At 44.8% G+C, this 21269-nt stretch overlaps 1 protein-coding gene across 1 annotated transcript in view; it reads left to right on the top strand.

The window, feature by feature from the left end:
- Positions 1-16952, top strand: part of CENPQ (centromere protein Q) — a 46141-nt gene extending 29189 nt beyond the window's left edge. Inside the window, exons 3-8 of the mRNA XM_082266804.1 lie at positions 706-817; positions 2607-2681; positions 9030-9159; positions 13019-13132; positions 13212-13277; positions 16750-16952. Of these exons, the coding sequence (XP_082122930.1) occupies positions 706-817; positions 2607-2681; positions 9030-9159; positions 13019-13132; positions 13212-13277; positions 16750-16884 (632 nt within the window). The 3' untranslated portion in view covers positions 16885-16952. The remainder of the gene's footprint in view (positions 1-705; positions 818-2606; positions 2682-9029; positions 9160-13018; positions 13133-13211; positions 13278-16749) is intronic.
- The last annotated feature ends 4317 nt before the right edge of the window (positions 16953-21269 follow it).

Below are 21269 nucleotides of genomic sequence, written 5' to 3'. Positions count from 1 at the left end.
GCGCCTCGGTAAGTGAGACTCCTCCACAGCCGCACTACCTGCCATTATGCGGGGTTGCGGGCATACTACAGGAGATGCATTGCTGTGGGCATGGTACACCTGTACCATGCCCGCAGCACTGCATTCTACTGTACCATGCCTGCAGCCCTGCATTCTACTGTACCATGCCCGCAGCCCTGCATTCTCCTGTACCATGCCCACAGCCCTGCATTCTCCTGTACCATGCCTGCAGCCTTGCATTCTCCTGTACCATGCCTGCAGCCTTGCATTCTCCTGTACCATGCCTGCAGCCTTGCATTCTCCTGTACCGAGCCTACAGCCTTGCATTCTTCTGTACCATGCCCCGAGCCCTGCATTCTACTGTACCATGCTCGCAGCCCTGCATCCTCCTGTCCCATTCCCACAGCCCTGCATCTCCTGTACCAGGTCCGCAGCCCCTGTTTTGGGTCTCGTGGTGGTCCAGTTGGGTCCTGTAGCTGCTGCATTCCCCGCCCTAGGCTTATACTCGAGTCAATCATTTTTCCCATTTTTTTGTGGTAAAATTAGGGGCCTCGGCTTATACTCGAGTATATACGGTAAATACAAAAAACTGAGGATTTTCCAAACTGCATTTGCTTAAAGCTTTTCTTGTTAAGTGACTCTTGAAGTGGCCACTGTAGCTACACGGTATACTTAGTGTGTTAATTTTAAGTATATCTCACACAGGTCTTGAAAGAGGGGAGAGCAAAACGGTCAACGTGCCAAAAGAGAAAGTTCAAAAGCCGATCTCACCAGATACAGTGCAGTATGTTGAGAACTTGATGAATGTTGCTGAGCTGTAAGTAATTATGTATTACTGTTTTTCATCGAAGGGGGAAAGACATGAGAGGATGGTTTGACAAGTAGGCACGGTCTAGCCATCCAAAATTTTTAGTCTTTAGGTACTGCTTAAATTTAAGAGCCTGTGAACCACTTCAGTGCTGGCTTAACTTGGAGAAAACTATCCAAATGGCACACTTTTTGCACTGACCAGATCACCCTTTTCCCCCCCTATCTGTTTGCTGAAAATCGCAGTTGCCCTTACTCTGATGCCTTTACTACTGGGAATACTATTTGCCTGACTTTCATGCAGACCCTCTTTCAGAAGGTCAGTAATAACTCCAGTAGTATTACACTCATGAGGAGCTTATTTTAATGATACCAGATCTCAAAATGACTATTTAACCACTTGCCGACTGCCGCACGACTATATACGGTGGTAGTCAGCCCCTCACAGGCAAAGTGACGTATGTGTACGTCACTAGCCTGTGAGGCTCTAGGGAGCGAGCGCCGCCGGAGGCACGCTCCCGCTCGCTCACGGACCCCCCCCCCCCCCCGGGCGCGAGTGAGCGGCGGACCCGATTTCTGCCGCTCACTTGCGATCCTCCGGGACAGCGGGAGAAAGACAGGCGGCTAATGTAAACAAAGCCACCTGTCATTCTCCCCTGTGTAACAGCACAGATCATACGGTCCTGCTATGTAGGACCGTAGATCTCTGCTGTTACACACACAGCCACATCCAATCACAGTTAGAAGCACGCCCCTAGGGACACACTTAACCCCTCCCTCTCAAATAAAGTTAACCCCTTCATTGCCAGTGTAATTTTTACAGTAACAGTGCATATGCATAGCACTAATTACTGTAGTAATGTCACTGGTACCCCCAAAAGTGTCAAAAATGTCAGTCAAGGGTCCGATCTGTCCGCCGCAATGTCACAGTCCTGCAAAAAAAATTGCAGATCGCCGCCATTACTCATTAAAAAAAACAAACAATAAAAATGACAAAAATCTTTCCCTTAGTTAGTAAACGCAATAACTTTTGCGCAAACCAGTCAAAATACGCTTTTTGCGATTTTTTTTTTTTTTTTTTTTTTTTACCAAACATGGTAAAAAAGAAAATTGGCCTAAAATGTTAAAAAAATTTGATTTTTACATTTTTTATTTGGGGAATTTTCATATAAAAAAATGTGAAAAATATTGTTATTTTTGCAAAATTGTCGCTTTTTTTTGTTTATAGCGCATGATCAAAAAATTGCACAGGCAATCAAATACCACCAAAAGAAAGCTCTGTTTATTGGAAAAAAAGGATGTCAATTTCATTTAGGTACAGCGTTGCACGACCGCGCAATTGTCCGTTAAAGTCACGCAGTGCCGAATTGCAAAATAGGCCCTGGTCAGGAAGGGGGTAAAATCTTCCGGGGCTTAAGTGGTTAAAGGGCCAGTCCAGTCAAAAGTGACTGACTTCTTGTATGCCATATGTTGAATACTGCTTCTGAAGTTTCACAGCGGCCCTTTATCACAAGATCAGCTGTGACCAATGACAGCTGATCACATAATTAAACAGAAGTCTGTTATGGGCATTTCTTTCCTGGAGATAAAAAGAGAAACAATAACCGGCTTGTGTTAAAGGGACATCAACACTGATTATCAGTGCCGCCTCATCAGTGCCCATCAGTGCAGCCTCATCAGTGCCAAGTAGGGAAGTGGTTAAACCCTGATAGACTGTAAGCTTCCCCGCCTTCTGTATCCCTTCCTTATACCCTAATTTTCACTTTATTTACATCGCTTATTTGTTTGTATTTTAACAGGTCAGTCTTAAGCGAAAAAAAAAAAATTGCTGATTTTGAGAATGTTCAAGCTGAACTCGCTGGTCTTAAGAAAAGGTAAGCCCTCTAGTATTGTAGTTAAAGAGACTCTATGGGTGAGATTTACTAAAACTGATGCACTCGAGTGCAGCAGTAGCCAACCAGCTTGTTCAATTAGGCTTTGACAATAAAACAGATTTTACACTCCATTTTCATAAATCACCCCCTATGAGTGCAATATTGCTTGCTTTACTGTACTTTAACCACTTTACCACCGGAGGATTTTGCTGTCTTACGTCCAGGCCACTTTTTGCGATTCGGCGCTGTACGAATTTAACTGACAATTGCGCGGTCGTGCGACGCCGTACCCAAACCAAATTTACGTCCTTTTTTTCCCACAAACAGAGCTTTCTTTTGGTGGTATTTGATCACCTGTGCGATTTTTACTTTTTGCGCTATAAATAAAAAAAGAGCGTTTATTTTGAAAAAAATAACAATTTTTAAAAAAAAATTTTATATGAAAATTCCCCCCAAACAAAATGTAAAAATCAAATATTTTTTTAAATTTTTGGCCAATTTGTTTTCTGCTACATATGTTTGGTAAAAAAAATCACACTAAGCGTATTTTGATTGGTTTGCGCAAAAGTTACTGCGTTAACTAAGGGAAAGATTTCTGTCATTTTTGGTGTTTTTTTAACGAGTAATGGCGGCGATCTGCGATTTTTTTTTTTTTTTTTTTTTTTTTTGCGGGACTGCGACATTGCGGCGGACAGATCGGACCCTTGACTGACATTTTTGACACTTTTGGGGGTACCAGTGACATTTCTACAGTAATCGGTGCTATAAATATGCACTGTTACTGTAAAAATGACACTGGCAGGGAAGAGGTTAATTTTATTGGAGAGGGAGGGGTTAATGTATGCCTGGTGCTTACTGACGTGTGTGGGGGGAGGTGACTGAGTGACACAGGGACAGATCGCATGTTCAGCAATGCAGAACCCTGCAGTCTGTCACTGTTTGTCACTTAGGAGATCCACCCGCTTTGTTTACACAAGCAGGCGGATCTCCACACTCGATTCCCCGACGATCGGGGAAGAGCAGCGGCGATCGCCGCCGCTCCTCCCCTGGCCCGACTCCCGCTGTGACTGAAAACAGCGGGAGCGCGCCTCCGGCGGCGCGCGAGCGCCGCCTACAAGGGGAGGAGTCCAGCGACGTAGGTCTACATCGCTGGACGGAATCGAGCCACTTTGCCGTAGTACAGTCCCAGTGACTGGTCGGCAAGTGGTTAAAGCGGTTTCCATTGCTAGGGAGTCTTAACTGTACAGGGAGCCTTTTGGTGGGATTGCAGCTCTTTATCACTCTTTGTGTGTTGTACAACTCTCTCAGACCTGCCATTGTTTGCAAGTAACGGTTCTTATAAAGTGCAGAGACGTTGCCTAGCCTTTTCTTAGTTAGAGGTGATGTCTTGAAGAGTATGGCATTAGGACTGCAGAAATACTTGGATGGGAGGAGTTGGGAATCCCTGCAGTGACAGAAGCTCTGGATTAAGGCTTATTTCACACATCATGTAATAACCAACGTCTTTCCGTGTTGGAAGCACACCTGTCACCGCTAGGACACACAGAACAGTTGTTTTCTTTGTGTCTTATTCACAACATCCATCCCGGATCTGTGCTGCAGTGATCTGCAATAAAATACAGACATGCTGCATCTTAGTGCACTGTGCGGGATCGCATTTCACTGTACAGCTGTGCACCGCACCACACCACACTGCTGTACAGTGACATGAATGAAGTGTCACTTTTGTGTACTTCAAAAAAAAATTGTTTGGGAAAGAAAAATAAAGGGAGCTGTTTGAAATACCACACCAGCACAATAGCACACCATACCATCCCCTACCGCCGGCTCCCTGCAGCCAGAACAGACAACTGCTGGACACTAAATCACTGTGGTTTAGTGTCTGGCAGGTGTCTATTGCTGTGTGAATGGGCCTTAAGTGTTCTCAGTTTATCAATACTTTCTCTCAGTACACGCCTGTCAGTGATCAAACAGACTCAAATAAACTACTGTAATAACAGCCTATTATATACAGTACTTACCACCTAAAGACTAGGCACTTTTTGTTTACATGTGAAAATCAATTTTTTATTTTTTTGGCAGAAAATTAGTTGGAACCACCAAACATACATTTTTTTTAAAGCAGAGGCCCTAGAGAATAAATTAGTGGGTTTTGCCATTTTTTAATGTCACCCGGTACTTTCGCAGCAGTTTTTCAAACTCAGTTTTTAGGAAAAAAAATAGACTTTTTTAAAATTTGAATGCAAGAATGAAAAAAAAACTCATTACATAACCCAATTTTTTTGTAAGCTATAAAAGATGTCCCACCCAGTAAATAGATACCAAACATGTCACACTTTAAAACTGCACACCCACACAACGGCAACAAACGTACATTTCTCTTTTTTTCATTGACGGACACAGCTCCTGATATTCATAACCATTGGGTTATACCGCCCCCTACAGGAGTAGGACACTAGGCAGAAAATAATTCTGGCTATATTCATGGGCAGTCCCAAGGGGTATATTCCCTCTCTCTGCTATAGCCACTTTCTGCCTAATCAGGACTAAGGACCTAGTTCCTTGCTGGGATCTTTGGTCCTGGCAAAATTTTTTAGATAGGAACATTTTTTTCCTCCTGGATTTTGTCCTGTGAGATCTACAATCAACTGCCGGACTGGGCGACGGGCTGGATAATCTAGATCCAGTGGTTACCTCAGTCTGGCCAGCGAGCGCACACAGACCTCGGCTTCGCAATAGGGGGGTCGTGACATATAGGGGGGTCGTGACATAGCCCCACTGGATGGGGGCTGGCCTGCAAATTAAACGCCTCGTGAGGTCGCATATGACCGGGTCTCAGAGTTCCTCCTGGCCGACGGCCCCTGTTCTCGATGGAGAGGGATTCTGTCTGGAGCGGTGCCCGCCTGTTTTCTAGTATGGTGAGCAGATGTCACCTCCCCCTGGAGGGTATTTGGGGTGGACGTGGGGCCCTCCTTGGGACGGTCGGACCACCGGGTTCCCCTCCTTCCCGCAGGCATTCCCTCCTCCACGCTGGGGCTATTTGTGGGTGGTCTAGCCACTTTCCTGGGATGGGGGCAGGGTGCTAACTGGCGATGGGGGCCAGGGGGTGGTCTCCCTCCTGGGTCCCTGTAAGCCTCGTGGTGCCGCAATTTTGTTGTAGCCTGTGTGTTCTATACACGGCGGCCATGTTTGTGTAGTCCGGTGGACATTTTGTTGTGGATTGTCTGTTGGGAAAACCAGCGGCCATGACAGTGGAGCCCTGTGGGCGGCGATTTCGGTGGTGGGAGCCCCTCCTCATTCCCTGGTGCTGACTCCTGGATTATTTTACTTCCTGATTGCCGCACGTGTAGTGCAGATTCTTTTGGTGGCTGCAGGTACCTGTTTCTGTGGGTGGTAAGTCTAGTGAGGTCCTCTCCCTCTCTGCTGAGGATCGCATTGTACTTTGTGCCTGGCGACCAGGTGGTGCTGCCAGCATGGTGGGGGTTGTCCCTTAGCAGTGTTTTACACTTTTTTTTTTTGTGGGGTCCTCTCGGTGACTCATGAAGTCTTTGAGCACATTTCCCCACCTGATCTCCTCTCTGAGACTGCGGGGCTCTCCGGGTCCCAATTATCCATCCATCCATCCATCCATCCATGCACTGTTGGCGGTCCTGGAGTCCCTTGTGTCCTGGGTGAAGGTGGCTTGCTGGCAACGGGCTAGCAAAAAGCACCCCTGCCCCATCGGTCTCATCCGATCCTGAATCTTATTTGGCCACCGCGGACATGGGTCACCCTGCTGGGTCTGCAACCATGCACCTGGAATCCTCTGATAGTGAGGATGATTCCTCCATGTCTGCAACCATGCAGGAAATGGCGCTGGTGGATGCACTGATTGTATGTGTGTGAGACCCTGAAGATGGAGGACCCAGCTGAAGCTGCGACGGAGGTGCAGGTGCCCTTTGGCACTCACAAGCCATCCAGAGCGGCAAAGGTGTTTCCTTTCCCTGCCTATTTTGACAGAATTGTCGCTAAAGAGTGGGGACAACCAAGCATCCCTGTGGGGTCCCTAAGTGCTTTACCAGGCGTTACCTCTATGAGGAATTCCTTTTTAAGAAGTGGACTGTGCCACTGGTGGTGGACCCTCTGTTTTCCAGATTAAACAAGGCAACCATCTAGGTGCTGATTGACAAGCACAGACTTGCATATCACAAAAGAGATTGCTGATAGCCCGCCGCCCCCCATTTCACCCACTGTAGGGCAAGCAGGCACAGCCTACATGGGAGAGGAACACAACTTTGAATTCAGGAACAGTGCTGCACTGTTGCCACACCATTACAGGAAGCTGCATTAGGTGGACTTCAACTCAACAGATATTTGTAGAACTTTGCTACAGATCGGAAGACCTTAGTTCTACTTTAAGGTTTTTCTCATTTTATCCAAAATAAAAAAGGATAGTGGAGTTAAAGGATCTACCCAAAAGTGATATTTTAGTAATATGTGGATTCTAATCCACTGAGCCAGCTCATGGCTTTTTATGTCTTGAATACACCCAACTCAAGATCTCCTCCCTTTCATAGTTCCCAGTTCTCTTCCAGTCCAACTGGAAAGTTTGGATGCTTCTTCTCCACAATGTAAAATAAAAATCTAGCAGAGATGGTGGAAACCCCTTATAATGCGTACAGTAGGTGTGCAGAGCTGGAAGCCCCGCACACAGTTCTTAGCAATTGTGATCCTGAGAGCTAAGACCCTGTCAGTTTTTGGTGTACTGATACTTTATAGGGGTGTCAAACTCAATTTAATCGCGGGCCGCATCAGCATTATGATTGCCCTCAAAAGGGCCGGTTGTATCTGTAAAACTAGATGTCAAGAGCATCCCCTACCCTTACATAAGACGTCAAGAACTTCTCCACCATCAAAAGTTGAGTCCCCCACCCTCCCTTACATCACAGTGCACCTCCCTTACCATGAAGTGCTGCTGGGAAGAAGCTGGAGGCATTGCTGGAAAGCAGAAAGTATAAAGTCTGGAGGAGGACTGGAGCTCTCCTGCAGCTACAGGAGAGGTGCAAGGGCCACATAAAATGACCTGGAGGGCCGGATTCGGCCCGCGGGCCTTGTGTTTGACACCTGTGCTTTAAAGGAGAAGTCCAGGCAAAACCTAACAAACGTTAAACCTGCTCTGTGCCACATTCTAACCCTAATCTATCTAACTCTGTAAAGCAAAAATCATTGCACTTGCCTATTCTGCAGCCGATCCGGTCTGGTCCCACACTGAGCTGGCAGCGGCGGCTTCAACATGGGGGCGGGGGCAGGAGAGGCACTCGACAACGGAAGCCCCATAGTAACTCTATGGGTGATGTCACTTCCCATTCATTTCACAGCCTTTGTCGGTCCTCTCCTGCACACAGCTTCCATCGCTGGAGACCGGATCGGCTGCAGAATAGGCAAGTACAGCGATTTTTGCTTTTCAGGGTTAGGTTAGGTTTAGAATGTGGCACAGAGCAGGTTTAGCGTTCGTTTTTGATTGGACTTATTCTTAAAGCGGAGTTCCAGCCACAAAAAAAAAAATGTCAACATACATACCCCTGGGACAGTCAGGGCTAGTACATTCCACAATGGATAGCCTCTGATCTGTCCCGGTTCGCACTTACCTTTTAGAAGAAATACTTACTTTAAAAATTTCTTCTCCAGCGCTGCCATCTCAGGTGTGGGCAGCTTGAAGCCAGCGCGATCCTCTTCTGCATCCTCTTCCGTCCTCTTCGGTCCCACGATGCACTGCACCGGCCCCGCCATCACTTCCGGGTCTGCATCATCATCCCTGCACAGCTTCTGGGCATGCCCAGAAGCTGTTTAGCAAGGTATGACGGCGCCTGCACCGGAACTGACGTTGGGGCCGGTGCAGGCGCATTGATTCCTGGGAGCGATGACGTTCAGCTCCCAGGAATCCATGCAAGCCAGGAAGTGACGGCGCGGGCCGTGGCCGCAGAGGGAGGAAGTGGAAAAAAGGTGAGTATGTTTTTCTGCAATTACAAGGTAAGTAAAAAAAAAAAAAACAATCGTAACTATCCATTTCTGTTTCAGGTGAGCTATAGCAAGCGGATGGCCCAAAATCGACTATGTCAATTTTGTGGCTGGAACTCCGCTTTAAATTTTATCTCAGCAGTTATTCAACAAGAAGACGTCTGTTATCCAGCTCTCCACTAGAGGGCACGTTTGCAAATCCCAGTATAACATGTAATTGTGAATATAGCTTATATGCAAAAAAAACTATTGATTGCTCAACAAAAATGGCCAGTAGCTCCCCTGCTATGTGTTTAGCTGTCTGCCTCTTGAAAAAACATGATTATATAGTCTCCCTTTTATGTTTTTTAGGCTGCTGCAGCACTATAAGAAACTGAAATTTCCATCCATCAAACTGGAAAATCTAAAAAGCTTAAGAAAAGACTTGGCAGAAGAAAAGCGCAAGTTGGATAATAACCAGGAGATGTTGGAGTCCCTCAACGTAAGTGTGGATTTCAGAATGCCAGAGTCGGATGCTGTAGGTCAGTGGTCCTCAACTCCGGTCCTCGGGATCCACTAATAGACCAGGTTTGCAAGATAACTAAATTACATCACCGGTGATCTCATTTGCTGCTCAGTGATTGCAGTACTCTAGTCTGCATCTCCCCAAGGTAATGCTTAAAACCTGGCCTGTTAGTGGGCCCTGAGGACCGCAGTTGAGGACCACTGCTGTAGGTAATACACATGTAAACCTATAGCAGCTCCTTCTGTTAAAAAAAAAATACCAATGGCTGCCATTAGTTTGTTGACATCCCATAATTGCCTGTTACGTTTCCCTTTTTTTTTTTGCTGGCTTATTGCTGCCAGTGATTTGGACAGCTTTACAGTACTTCTAGATCTTTATCATGGTTCATCTCTTACCCGAGCTTTACCCCCAGCATGTGTCCCGGGTTCACCTGTGTCCTGACCAGAACCTCCAAAACAGACATCAGCATAATGAGCAACAGGAGATCCGCAGTCTTCAATTCACTGATCTGCCCTATGCAGTGTAAACCTGGAAGGGGGTAAACAATCAGATCAGGCACAGTTTGGGCAGAGTGCAGGGGGATGACATTAAGGATCTTTATAGACCTCTGATTTTTCCTCAAGAATAACCTGTCTTCTGCATGTTACCATTTACAGTATGGGGCATGCCAGCCTCTATTTACGGTATGGGGCATGCCAGCCTCTATTTACAGTATGGGGCATGCCAGCCTCTATTTACAGTATGGGGCATGCCAGCCTCCTTGTAATAGCAATAAAATGTTTTTACCTCACTTTTTTAATAATAAAATAACATTTAAAAAAAAAAAAATTAAAAGCACCCCCTGTTGGGTGTTGCCAGACATGCTTTTAATAATTTGATGCAATTTTCACAAACGCACTCAGTTTTGAGTCTGGTCATATTCCATATGGTATCTTCTTTACTCAATTCAACATCACCTTCTATATTTAACAGAAAATTTAGCATTTTAACCACTTTAAGACCGGAAGGATTTGCCCCCTTAATGACCAGGCCATGTTTTGTGATTCGGCACTGCGTTATTTAACAGACAATTGCGCGGTCGTGCGACGCTGTACCTAAATAAAATTGATGTCCTTTTTTCCCACAAATAGAGCTTTCTTTTGGTGGTATTTGATCACCTCTGTGATTTTTATTTTTTGCGCTATAAACAAAAAAAGAGCAACAATTTTGGAAAAAAAAAAACAATATTTTTCACATTCTGCTATGACATTCTCAAAAAAAAAATCTAAATTGTTTAACATTTTAGGCCAATTTGTTTTCTGCTACATATTTTTGGTGAAAAAAAATCGCAATAAGTGTATTTTGATTGCGCAAAAGTTATCGCGTCTACTAACTACGGGAACGATTTATGTCATTTTTATTTTTTTTTACTAGTAATGGCGGCGATCTGCGTTTTTGTTTTTTTTTTTGCGGGACTGCGACATTGCGGTGGAAAGATCGGACCCCTAACTGACATTTTTTTACACATTTGGGGGGACCAGTGACATTACTACAGTAATCAGTGCTAAAAATATGCACTGTTACTGTAATAATGACACTGGCAGGGAAGGGGTTAACCCTATGGGTGATCAATGGGTTAAATGTGAGCCTAGAGGAGTGATTCTAACTGTGGGGGGGGGGGGGGGGGCTTGTGAAATGACCATAGAGACATGTGATCCTATATAGAAGGATCACAGGAGCTCTGTGATCATTCCAAGGATGGTCGGCTGTGTTTACAACAGCTGATCGTTCTCTCTCAGCAGGGAACGATCGCGGATGTCAGGCGGCAATTGGAGCCGCCTGACCCGTGCATCGGCTTCCCCGCTGCCGAGTGGGGGCGGGAGCACGCGGTGCGCTCACCCCCTAGCTTCCCGCGCGCGACCGACGTAGGTCTACGTCGGTTTGCGCAGGAGGGCCACCCTGCCGCAGTAAAAAGGCGGGCGGTGGTTGGGAAGTGGTTTTTATGGGTTTTTTTTTTTTACTGAAAATATAGATGTAACGGTAGTACAAATAATATGCAACATGAAAAAAATGCAACTGCCACACTTTTAATCTGTGGGTATTCTATTTGATTGCCTCTTGGAGGTTTAGTAGACAATTTGTTTTCGCCTAAGCAAATTGGATTATGCTTTACTGGGTGTTTGTTTTCCTTCCTCTGGATCAACTGTGGGTATAGTATTGTCTGTTATAGGGCTGCACGATATTGGAAAAAAAGTACATTGCGATATTTTTTTTTTTCCAACGATATATATTGTGATATTGAGAGGAAATCATGGAAGTATTGCAGCAGCGCAGCCTTCTTCTGATTGTGATTGCAGATTGCACCATACAGCCAGGGCAGGCCAGGGTTAATGTTATTGTAGGGATTTACAGTGACAGTCAGTGTGGATTAGGCACAGTCGGGACTCACAGTGGTAAGAAATTGGAAATATGAGACCGCACTCTGGTCACAAGTTGAAATCAAAAAGTCATTCCTTTATTCCTCAAGGTGAAGGCAGACAGACAGACGTGCAAGGTTGACGCGTTTCACAACATTCCCAGTGGCTTACTCATAACCACACTGCCACATCGGCAGTGTGGTTATGAGTAAGCGACTGGGAATGTCGTGAAACGCGTCAACCTTGCACGTCTGTCTGTACACTGTCTGTCTGCCTTCACCTTGAGGAATAAAGGAATTACTTTTTGATTTCAACTTGTGACCAGAGTGCGGTCTCATATTTCCAATTTCTTATGTCTTCGGATGACGGGTCCGACCAGCACCAGGTCTTAGACATACACCTGAGCGGCTCTACCCTTCTGTTTCTCAGGGACTCACAGTGGTGGCAGGAGGTAGAAGAACACAGCCTGACATGACATCCGTCCAGTACCACACGTTCAGTCTGCCGCCCTGCAGCTAGTTCTCTTGACCGGCACAGCGAACCAATCACGCCGTGAGTAAGCGGCACAGCGAACCAATCAGGTGTGCAGGCACACTGCTCACCGCTCAGTCAGGAGAATTAGGCTAGCTGCAGGCAGGCAGACTGAACGTGTGAGACAGATGTCGGGCTGTGTTCTGCTACAACCACTGTGTGTCCTCCCGAGTCCCGACTTCTCCCTGCCTAATGCCTATGCCTTACTATCGTATCTACGGCGATGTGACTATCGCCCACGCCCGCAGCACGATAGTCGATATCACCTTGTTACCAGATTATACACATAGCTTATTAAGGGTCGGTTCACACCAGAGCGTGGTGTGGGAAAGGTACAATTAGTGCGTGTTTCCAGCACCACAGGTGAACGCACTGCCCTTGCCATCCTCATGTGGGTGCCAATGTGTTAACGCCACCCCAAATGTAGAGGGTTTTGCGGGCACCAAATCACATGGTACTGCAGTACTGAGCAGTTTGGTGCCGTGCATTTTTTAAAGTAGTGCAAGCACTACTTGTTGCCCGTTCCAGTGCATTTTGCAGCCCAATCAAATGTATAGGTTGTCAAAAAGCTCAACACAGGAACGCATGGGAATTGCACGGTGTGAACCGACCCTGAGGATTGACACCACACATTAGAGATTGTACTGTCTGAATCATTTTTCTGTAAGGGCAGTCAGTACATGTGGTGCCTTTGCTGGGCTTTTCTTACTATACCATGTTCTGCAAACAGTGTCCTACCATATATACACACTACAAATGTAATATTAGTTTGTAAAGTAAATATTTTAAACAAAAGAGAATATCTGTTATATAAACCATTCAAAAATATAAAAAACCTTGTTTACCTTCATTGGACTGATATTGAAGTATCAGAATCTGTAAGCTCAATTATTTTTTTGGTTCTTTAGGATGAAGTTGAAAAGGCTGTGGAGGAGTCCTTTGCCATAGAAGAGTCTACAAAGGCTTTAGAGGAGAAGTTTGAGTCTTTGACGCAGCAAGCAACAGAAGAGGCTCAAACCCTGGTGTGTGCCAGCATTTCCTCTGGGTAGTTTGTCATTGATATATGTGCTGACTCTTATACAAACGTGTGTTCCTTTACAGGGAAATGTCACCAATTCAGACTCCTTGCAGCTTCCAAAAGCTACTTTTAAAGCTGTCCCATTCCAAGTAAGTTTTTTTTTTTTTTTTTTTTTTCTTTAAGTGTTTTTTTTATATTTAAAGTGAAACTAGCTAAACTTTTATGATGCCGGGAAAGCTTGGAATCACTGTCATTGTTTTTTTTTTTTTTTGTTTTACATCCACTTCCCTGACAGTGAAATTTCTTATAATTCTTTAGCGAGAGGCACAGCAGGAAGTAAATTGAGATCTCCCCAAAATTAGGGGAAAGCCCACTTTTGAAAATAAAATAGAGAAAATGTCCGTGCCTAAATTATTAACGGGTGAAAGCAGATTGCAAACAGTATGAACATACAAACACCAACAGAATATGAATAAATAAGGTTGCAGCGCTAAAATAGTGACTTAATATAACAGATTATGTAGATTGATCCAGTCCATCAAAAAACATAAAGTCCATCGAACAATAAATCCATCAAAGTGATGATATTCAGTGTCATTTAAACTAGGGATGCACCGATCCGATATTCGGATCTGAAATCGGCCCCGATCCGGACAAAATAGCTGGATTGGAGATTGGTAAAGTTCAGCCGTCCCACGGGCCGATCCGGTTTTTGCTGAGTAACGGCTCAGCCATCCCTTACTAGGTGCAGTAGTAGTATGGGATGGGAGCAGCTACTTCCTGTATAGGTCTGGCTCACAGGCGGAGTGATATCAGATGCACTCCGCCTGTGAATGGAGGAGCCACACACACGAAGCAGCAGCTTTGCTCTGTACTGCAGCCGCTTGCTTTGTGTGTAGCTCCGGATCGGTTCCGTATCGGTATCGGCGATTTCACCTCGCCAGGTATCGCTATCGGCTCCAAAAAAAGCCAGATCGGTGCATCCCTAATTTAAACAGACACCACCATGTGATCCTTCACCAAGGTAAGAAGTGCAAACTCACCAGATGGATATGCTGTCTTATTAGGACAGCTAATGCGTGTTGGATAAAGCCAGATAGATCTTCTTGATCTTCTTATTCTTCAATAGGACAGACTCTCCTCAGCTGTTATAACCAAAACAGGTGTGGGAATCACCAGACATAAGAGAAAAAAGATCTCCTTGTGGTGTAGTATTTATTAATGAAAACATCAAAAAAGCTAATACAAGCTGAAAGTAAATCACTTAGAGATTCATTCGGTGCGAATGTGAATAATGCACTTGCATATAAAGCCACGAGACTCGGATCAAGAATGGTGGCTAGTTTGGATGAAAAGAAAAAAAAAGAATGGTGGCTAATGGACCTCTGACATGTAACCCTGCTCTACGCCCATTTTGCGCCATGCGCTTCTTCAGGAGCATTTTGAAAGTTGTCACAGAAGAGATTTCACATCCCTTTTTTTTTTTTTTTTAATATATCATAATGCTCTTTAAATACACCATTCACCAATATACTTTATACAAAATCCTGCTAATAATTTGCTGTGCTCTCTGCCTGTGTGGTATTCTTATCAATACATTATTTCCAGCAATTTCTGAGGATTACAGAACCCATCCTCACTGTTATGGAGAGAAGGTGGTATTTGCAATCCTGTCCTTTAGTGACAATGCTGCTTTTCCATGGATATACTATGGTGAGTGTTGTCACTCTAGGAAGTGTGTTACTAACAGGATCGCCAGGTTAAAACAAGGGGAAAAAAATGAAAAAAAAAGAATGTCATCACCACATCTATGGACTGGTAATCTACAATGTATTACATTTTTATTCTTGATGTTTTGGGCCGGAAACACTCACAGTTTCAACAGCATGTTGGAAGCAGGTTTCAGCTGAACTGACGTCTGAGGGGCAAAATGCAGCCTGGCAGTCTTTAGTCCAAGTAGGCAGAGATCCAGAAAAATTGTGAATCCTACACTTTCTCTCCTCGTCTTGAACTTTTTCCTACTGCTAGTACCTTTCCCTATGCTACCCACTTTCATAAGGCACGTCAAACCCAGGGGTCAGGTTCTTAAATAGACTCTGCCTCACCGAAGATGGCTGCCAGAGTTACATTGGCAGCCAGCATCTAATCGGATCGTTGACTCAGGAAACCATAAAGATGCTCCTGATGACTTGCTCTTCCTCTGCATTGCCTCTGCGGTTGAGCACCACCTGCAGTAGAGACAGCAGACTGCACCTGCCCCCCCCCCCCCCCTTTAACAGATGCTGTCCTCGGCATCTCAATACAACAAGAGCAAAAAATGCAATATAAGTGAAAACAGAGACCAGGTTAAGGCGGAGCAATAAAAAGTCTTAAACATAGTCCGAATATCTAGCAGGAAGTTGCCCGCAGTTAGATGACAAAGGGTGACGTTTCTCTTGGCTTTCAGCCAAGTCACCTGGCAAAGGTTCATCTTCAGGTAGTGACTCGGGCCACAGGTGGCGAGGGTTCTCACATATTCTCCACTTGCCCCTCACTTGTGCCCAAAGTTGTATCTTCAGACGTATCAGTACAGTCCATTGTACTGGATAGGGTGGCGGAATCTCCAGAACTTCCAGCACCAGAACTGTCAGTCTCTTAGTGAGTGTAGGTCAGAGGCTCGAGCACAAGGGGAGGCAGGAACCAGTCAGTTGGAGTTTCATGCATCAGGGGAGTATCCACAGCATCAAACACCTCCTGGTCATGGGTGGGCCTCCTGGGGCAGTCACCTTCTAACAAACAAGGTCTCAGCATGTTCAGATGCAGCCTCTTTTTCACGGGGTAAGGCCCCTCGGAGACCAAATCTCAGACAGGAGTAGGTGTGGAAGGCTGCCCCACCACCCTGCACGGGGCGCGCTCCCACCTGGGCTCCAGCTTGTTTCCTCTGGTGTGCTTGGTTTTCTTAACCAACACACGGTGGGAAGGCAGCACAGCCAGGATCACTCACATTTCCAACAGAATGTAGGGAACAGGTTTTAGCCGAACTAATAGCATCTGTAGAGAGGGACAGTAAGTGGCCTGGCTGTCTTTAAACGCAAGTAGGCAAAGGTCCAGAGAGGTTTTAAACCCTTCGCTTTCCCTCCATATCAGGAACCTTTCCCCTCCGCTAGTACTCTCCCTAACAGACAAGGTACCTTTTCCGCACTACCCACTCACATAAAGTGCGCCAAAACCAGGGGTCAGGGTTTTAAATAGACTTTGCATCCCCTAAGATGGCTGCCAGAGTCACATGGGCGGCCACCAGCCAATCGGATCGCTGCCACAGTGACTTAGGAAATCATAGAGGAACCCTGTTCCTCATTACTTCCTCTCTCTCTGCATTGACCCTGCGATTGAGCATCACTTGCAGTGGAGAAGGCAGACTGCACCTGTCTACACGCAGCCTGCAGTAGATTGTGCTAGAAAAAATGATTGTACATGTTTTCCAGCAGAGGAAACAAAGTGGCTTATACTGATAAAATTGATGATGCATGGTCTGCTTTTACCTTTTGATATTAGCAAGGACCCATCACAGGCTTTTTAAACACCATTGCCATGGATTTCAGCCGTCTGTCACTCCCCACTTAACCAACTTTTTAATTCCAGGAAAAAGTAAAAAAGCTGAAGAACCCAAACGCTGTTTTAAAAGAACTTGTCTTGATGGAAGAAAATCCAGCCTACAGAGGCATGTGTAAACTGATTGAGAAGTCTTTCAATGAAATTTCTAATTCTACATCCTAGCTGTGTTTTTTTTTTTTGTCTTTCCTTTTAACTATATACAATAAATGTTTTTATATGTTATTGTTGAACTTGTGTCTTTTTCTATATAACTAGGTTAATGGCTTTTTCTTTAAGGGCTTATTCACACCACACCCAAAAACTCATGCATGTGCATTTACATACTCTTTTAAGCATTGTGCTATGTTTTACTGTGCATTAAATGTGTTAAATGTGTTTTTTTTACAGACCATGCTGTGTATATATAAATATGCATGTGAGTGTATTTACTTTTTTCATTTATTTTAATTTTATTTTAACTTTTAATCTCTTTTAAACTGGTTGTAAAGCCTAAACATTTTTTACCTTAATGCATGCCTTGAATTAAGGTTAAAATCGTTTAGGTGTCAGCATCCCCCCCTTTTAGTTACCTGAGTCTTCATTCGATTTATCGCCATGCATGTTTGCAGCTTTTCTGTTCCCCCTTACTTCTGGGCCTCGCTGAGTTTTCTTTGGCATCGGAGCCATTGATGAGGGGGCAGGGCCGAGTCCCGCTGTCTGTGTCAATGGAGGCAGCAGCGGGGCTTGTTTGTGAGCACGCTTGAGCCGTTTCCTATGGGGGATTTGGACAAAGGGGGAAGGCCAGGAGCGCCGGCGGGGGACCCAAAAAGAGGAGGTTCACAGCCGCTCTGTGCAATTCCATTGCACAGAGCAGGTAAATATAGAGCTGTTTTGTAATTTTACTTTTTTTTTATTACCTTTTACAATCACTTTAAATTGATTTTAACCGCTTGCCGACTGCTCACAGTATATTTACTGCGGCAGTCAGCCCCTCACAGGCAGAGCAACGTAGGTCTACGTCGCTAGCCTGTGAGGCTCTGGGGAGCGAGAGACACCCCCCCCCCCCCGCGCGTGTGACCGGCGGACCCGATGTCCGCCGGTCACTCGGCGATCGGCGGGGGAGAGGGAGAAAGTCAGGCAGCTTGTGTAAACAAGCTGCCTGTCATTCTCCTCGGTGTAAAAACACTGATCACACGTTTCTACAATGTAGAACCATTGATCAGTGTCCCTACAGCTCAACAGACAGCCAATCACAGTAAGAATCACGCCCCTAGGTACACACACAGCCCCTCCCTCTCAAATAAAGTTAACCCCTTCACTACCAGTGTATTTTTACAGTAACAGTGCATATGTATAGCACTGATTACTGTAGAAATGTCACTGGTAACCCCAAAAGTGTCAAAAATTTCAGTCAAGGGTCCGATCTGTCCGCCGCAATGTCGCAGTACCGCAAAAAAAAAATCTCAGAACGCCGCCATTACGTGTTAAAAAAAAAAACAACAAAAATGACAAAAATCTTTCCCTTTGTTAGTAAACGCGATAACTTTTGCGCAAACCAATAAAAATACGCTTTTTGCTTTTTTTTTTTTACCAAACATAGGTAGCATAAAACAAATTGGCCGAAAATGTTAAAAAATTTTGATTTTTACATTTTTTTTGGGGGGGGAATTTCATATAAAAAATGTGAAAAATATTGTTATTTTTGCAAACTTGACGCTCTTTTTTTTGTTTATAGCGCATGATCAAAAAATCGCACAGGTGATCAAATACCACCAAAAGAAAGCTCTGTTTGTGGGGAAAAAAAGGCCGTCAAATTCGTTTAGGTACAGCGTCGCACGACCGCGCAATTATCCGTTAAAGTCACATAGTGCCGAATCGCAAAATACCCCCTGGTCGTTTAGCAGCCAAATCCTCCGGGGCTTAAGTGGTTAAAAGGGTCTATAATTTATATCCTAGATGTATTTAAATGTTAGAGACAGAATTTCAACAAAAAATTCCAGAAAAAACACATGGTACAATATAAATTGAATTGCAGTTCATTGAGTAAAATAAGTATTTGATCCCCTACCACTCAATAATAATTCTGGCTCCCACAGACTGGCTACAGTATGTGCTCATGTGGTACACAGATTAGTCCTGTCAATTCAAGAAGGTGCTTCTAACGACAACTTATGTTTATAAAAGACAACTGTCCACAGAATCTTTCTTCCATTCAAACTCACCATCATGGGCAAGACCAAAGAGATGTCAAAGGACGTCAGGGACAAGATTGTAGACCTGCACAAGTCTGGAATGGGCTACAAAGGCCATCAGCAAGAAGCTTGTTGTGAAGGAGACAACTGTTGGAGGGATTATTTGCAAATGGAAGAAATACAAATTAACCATCAATCGCCCTCTGGAGCTCCATGCAACGTTACGCCTAATGGGGTAAGGATGATCATGAGAAAAGCGAGGGATCAGTCCAGAACTACACGGGAGGAGCTTGTGAATGATCTCAAGGAAGTTGGGACCACAGTCACCAAATAAACCATTGGTAACACAATACGCTACCATGGATTGAAATCTTGCAGTGCCCGCAAGCTCCCCCCTCCAAGAAGGAACATGTACAGGCCTGTCTAAAGTTTGCCAATGAACATCTTACTGATTCAGAGAAGGATTTGGAGAAAGTGCTGTGGTCAGATGAGACCAAAATTGAGCTGTTTGCCATGAACTCGACTCACCATGTTTGGAGGAAGAAAAAGCTGACTGACCCTAAGAACCCCATCCCTACAGTCAAGCACGGAGGTGGAATCATTATGCTTTGGGGCTGTTTCTCTGCTAAAGATACAGGCTGACTTTGCTGCGTTGAGGGGGCTAATCAATGGATGGGGCTATGTATTGTAAATTATTGGATGAGAACCTTCTTCCCTCAGCCAGAACACTGAAGATGGGTCTTCCAGCATGACAATGACCTAAAACATAAGGCAACAAAGGAGGGGCACATTAAGGTCATAGAGTGGCCTAGCCAGTCTCCAGACCTTCGTCCTATAGAAAATGTATGAAAGAAGCTCAAACTTCAAGTTGCCAAGTGACAGCCAAGATACCTTAATGAGTTAAAGAAGATCTGTAGAGAAGAATGGACCAAAATCCCTCCTGGGATGTGTGCAAACCTGGTAACTAAGTAGAAGAAATGCCTTACCTCAGTGCTTACCAACAAGAGATTTTCTACCAAATACTAAAGCCCCGTACACACGAGTAGAAATTTGGCCCGGGAAATTTCGTCCGACGACCGATCTGCCAATTTTCGGCTTGTTAGTATGGTGCTTCCGACAACTGACTCTGACTTTTTGGCCGAAAAAATCCTGGTGTGCAGGCTATAAAATTTTTGTCGACCGTCAAAACACGTCCGATTTTCGTCTCATTAGTACAGATTGCGATGGGGAAAAATCTAATGAGCAAGACTGGGCATACTCAGAGATGAAAGAACAAATACAAAGCAATCCAACACATGACATCACTTCTGAAGTTGAATTCTGTCGTGCGGGAAAATTTGTGTGCAGTCTAGAGCACATTCCAACCAACAGACACCACTCTGGACAAAAGACGGACGACCGGTCGGCGGAAATTCGTTGCGTGTGTACGGGGCTTTAGTCATGTTTTGCTTGGATATCAAATACTTACAGTGCATCCTGAAAGTATTCACAACGCTTCACTTTTTCCACATTTTGTTAAGGTACAAACCTTATTCCAAAATGGATTAAATTATTTTCCTCAAAATTCATACCCCATAATGACAATGTGAAAGAAGTTTGTTTGAAATCTTTGCAAATTTATTAAAAAAAAAAAAAAAATCACATAGACATAAGTATTTACAGTCTTTGCCATGACACACTCAAAATTGAGCTCAGGTGCATCTTGTTTCCACTGATCATCATTGAGATCTTTCTACAACCTGATTGGAGTCCACCTGTGGTAAATTCAGTTGATTGGACATGATATGGAAAGGCACACACCTGTCTATATAAGGTTCCACAGTTAACAGCGCATGTCAGACCACAAACTAAGCCATGAAGTCCAAGGAATTGTCTGTAGACCTCCGAGACAGGATTGTATCAAGGCACAGATCTAGCAAAGGGTACAGAAAAATTTCTTCAGCATTTAAGGTCCCAATAAGCACAGTGGCCTCCATCATCCGTAAATGGAAGAAGTTTGAAACCACCAGGACTCGTCCTAGAGCGGGCCACCCAGCCAAATTGAGTGATCTCAGAGAAGGACCTTAGTCTATCAGAGTGACCATCGGGTTCTTGGTCACCTCCCTGAGCTTCAGCGTTTCTCTGTGGAGAGAGGAGAACCTTCCAGAAGAACAACTATCTCTGCAGCACTCCACCAATCAGGCCTGTATGGTAGAGTGGCTGGACAGAAGCCACTCCTCAGTACATGATAGCCCGCCTGGAGTTTGCCAAAAGGCACCTGAAGGACTCTCAGACCATGAGAAACAAAATGCTCTGGTCTAAGGAAACCAAGATTGAACTCTCTGGCCTAAATGGCAAGCATCATGTCTGGAGGAAACCAAGCACTGCTCATCATCT

Source organism: Pelophylax lessonae, assembly GCF_965119305.1.
Source record: "Pelophylax lessonae genome assembly, chromosome: 9".
Taxonomy (NCBI): domain Eukaryota; kingdom Metazoa; phylum Chordata; class Amphibia; order Anura; family Ranidae; genus Pelophylax; species Pelophylax lessonae.
This window is presented reverse-complemented; position numbering and strand designations above follow the sequence as displayed.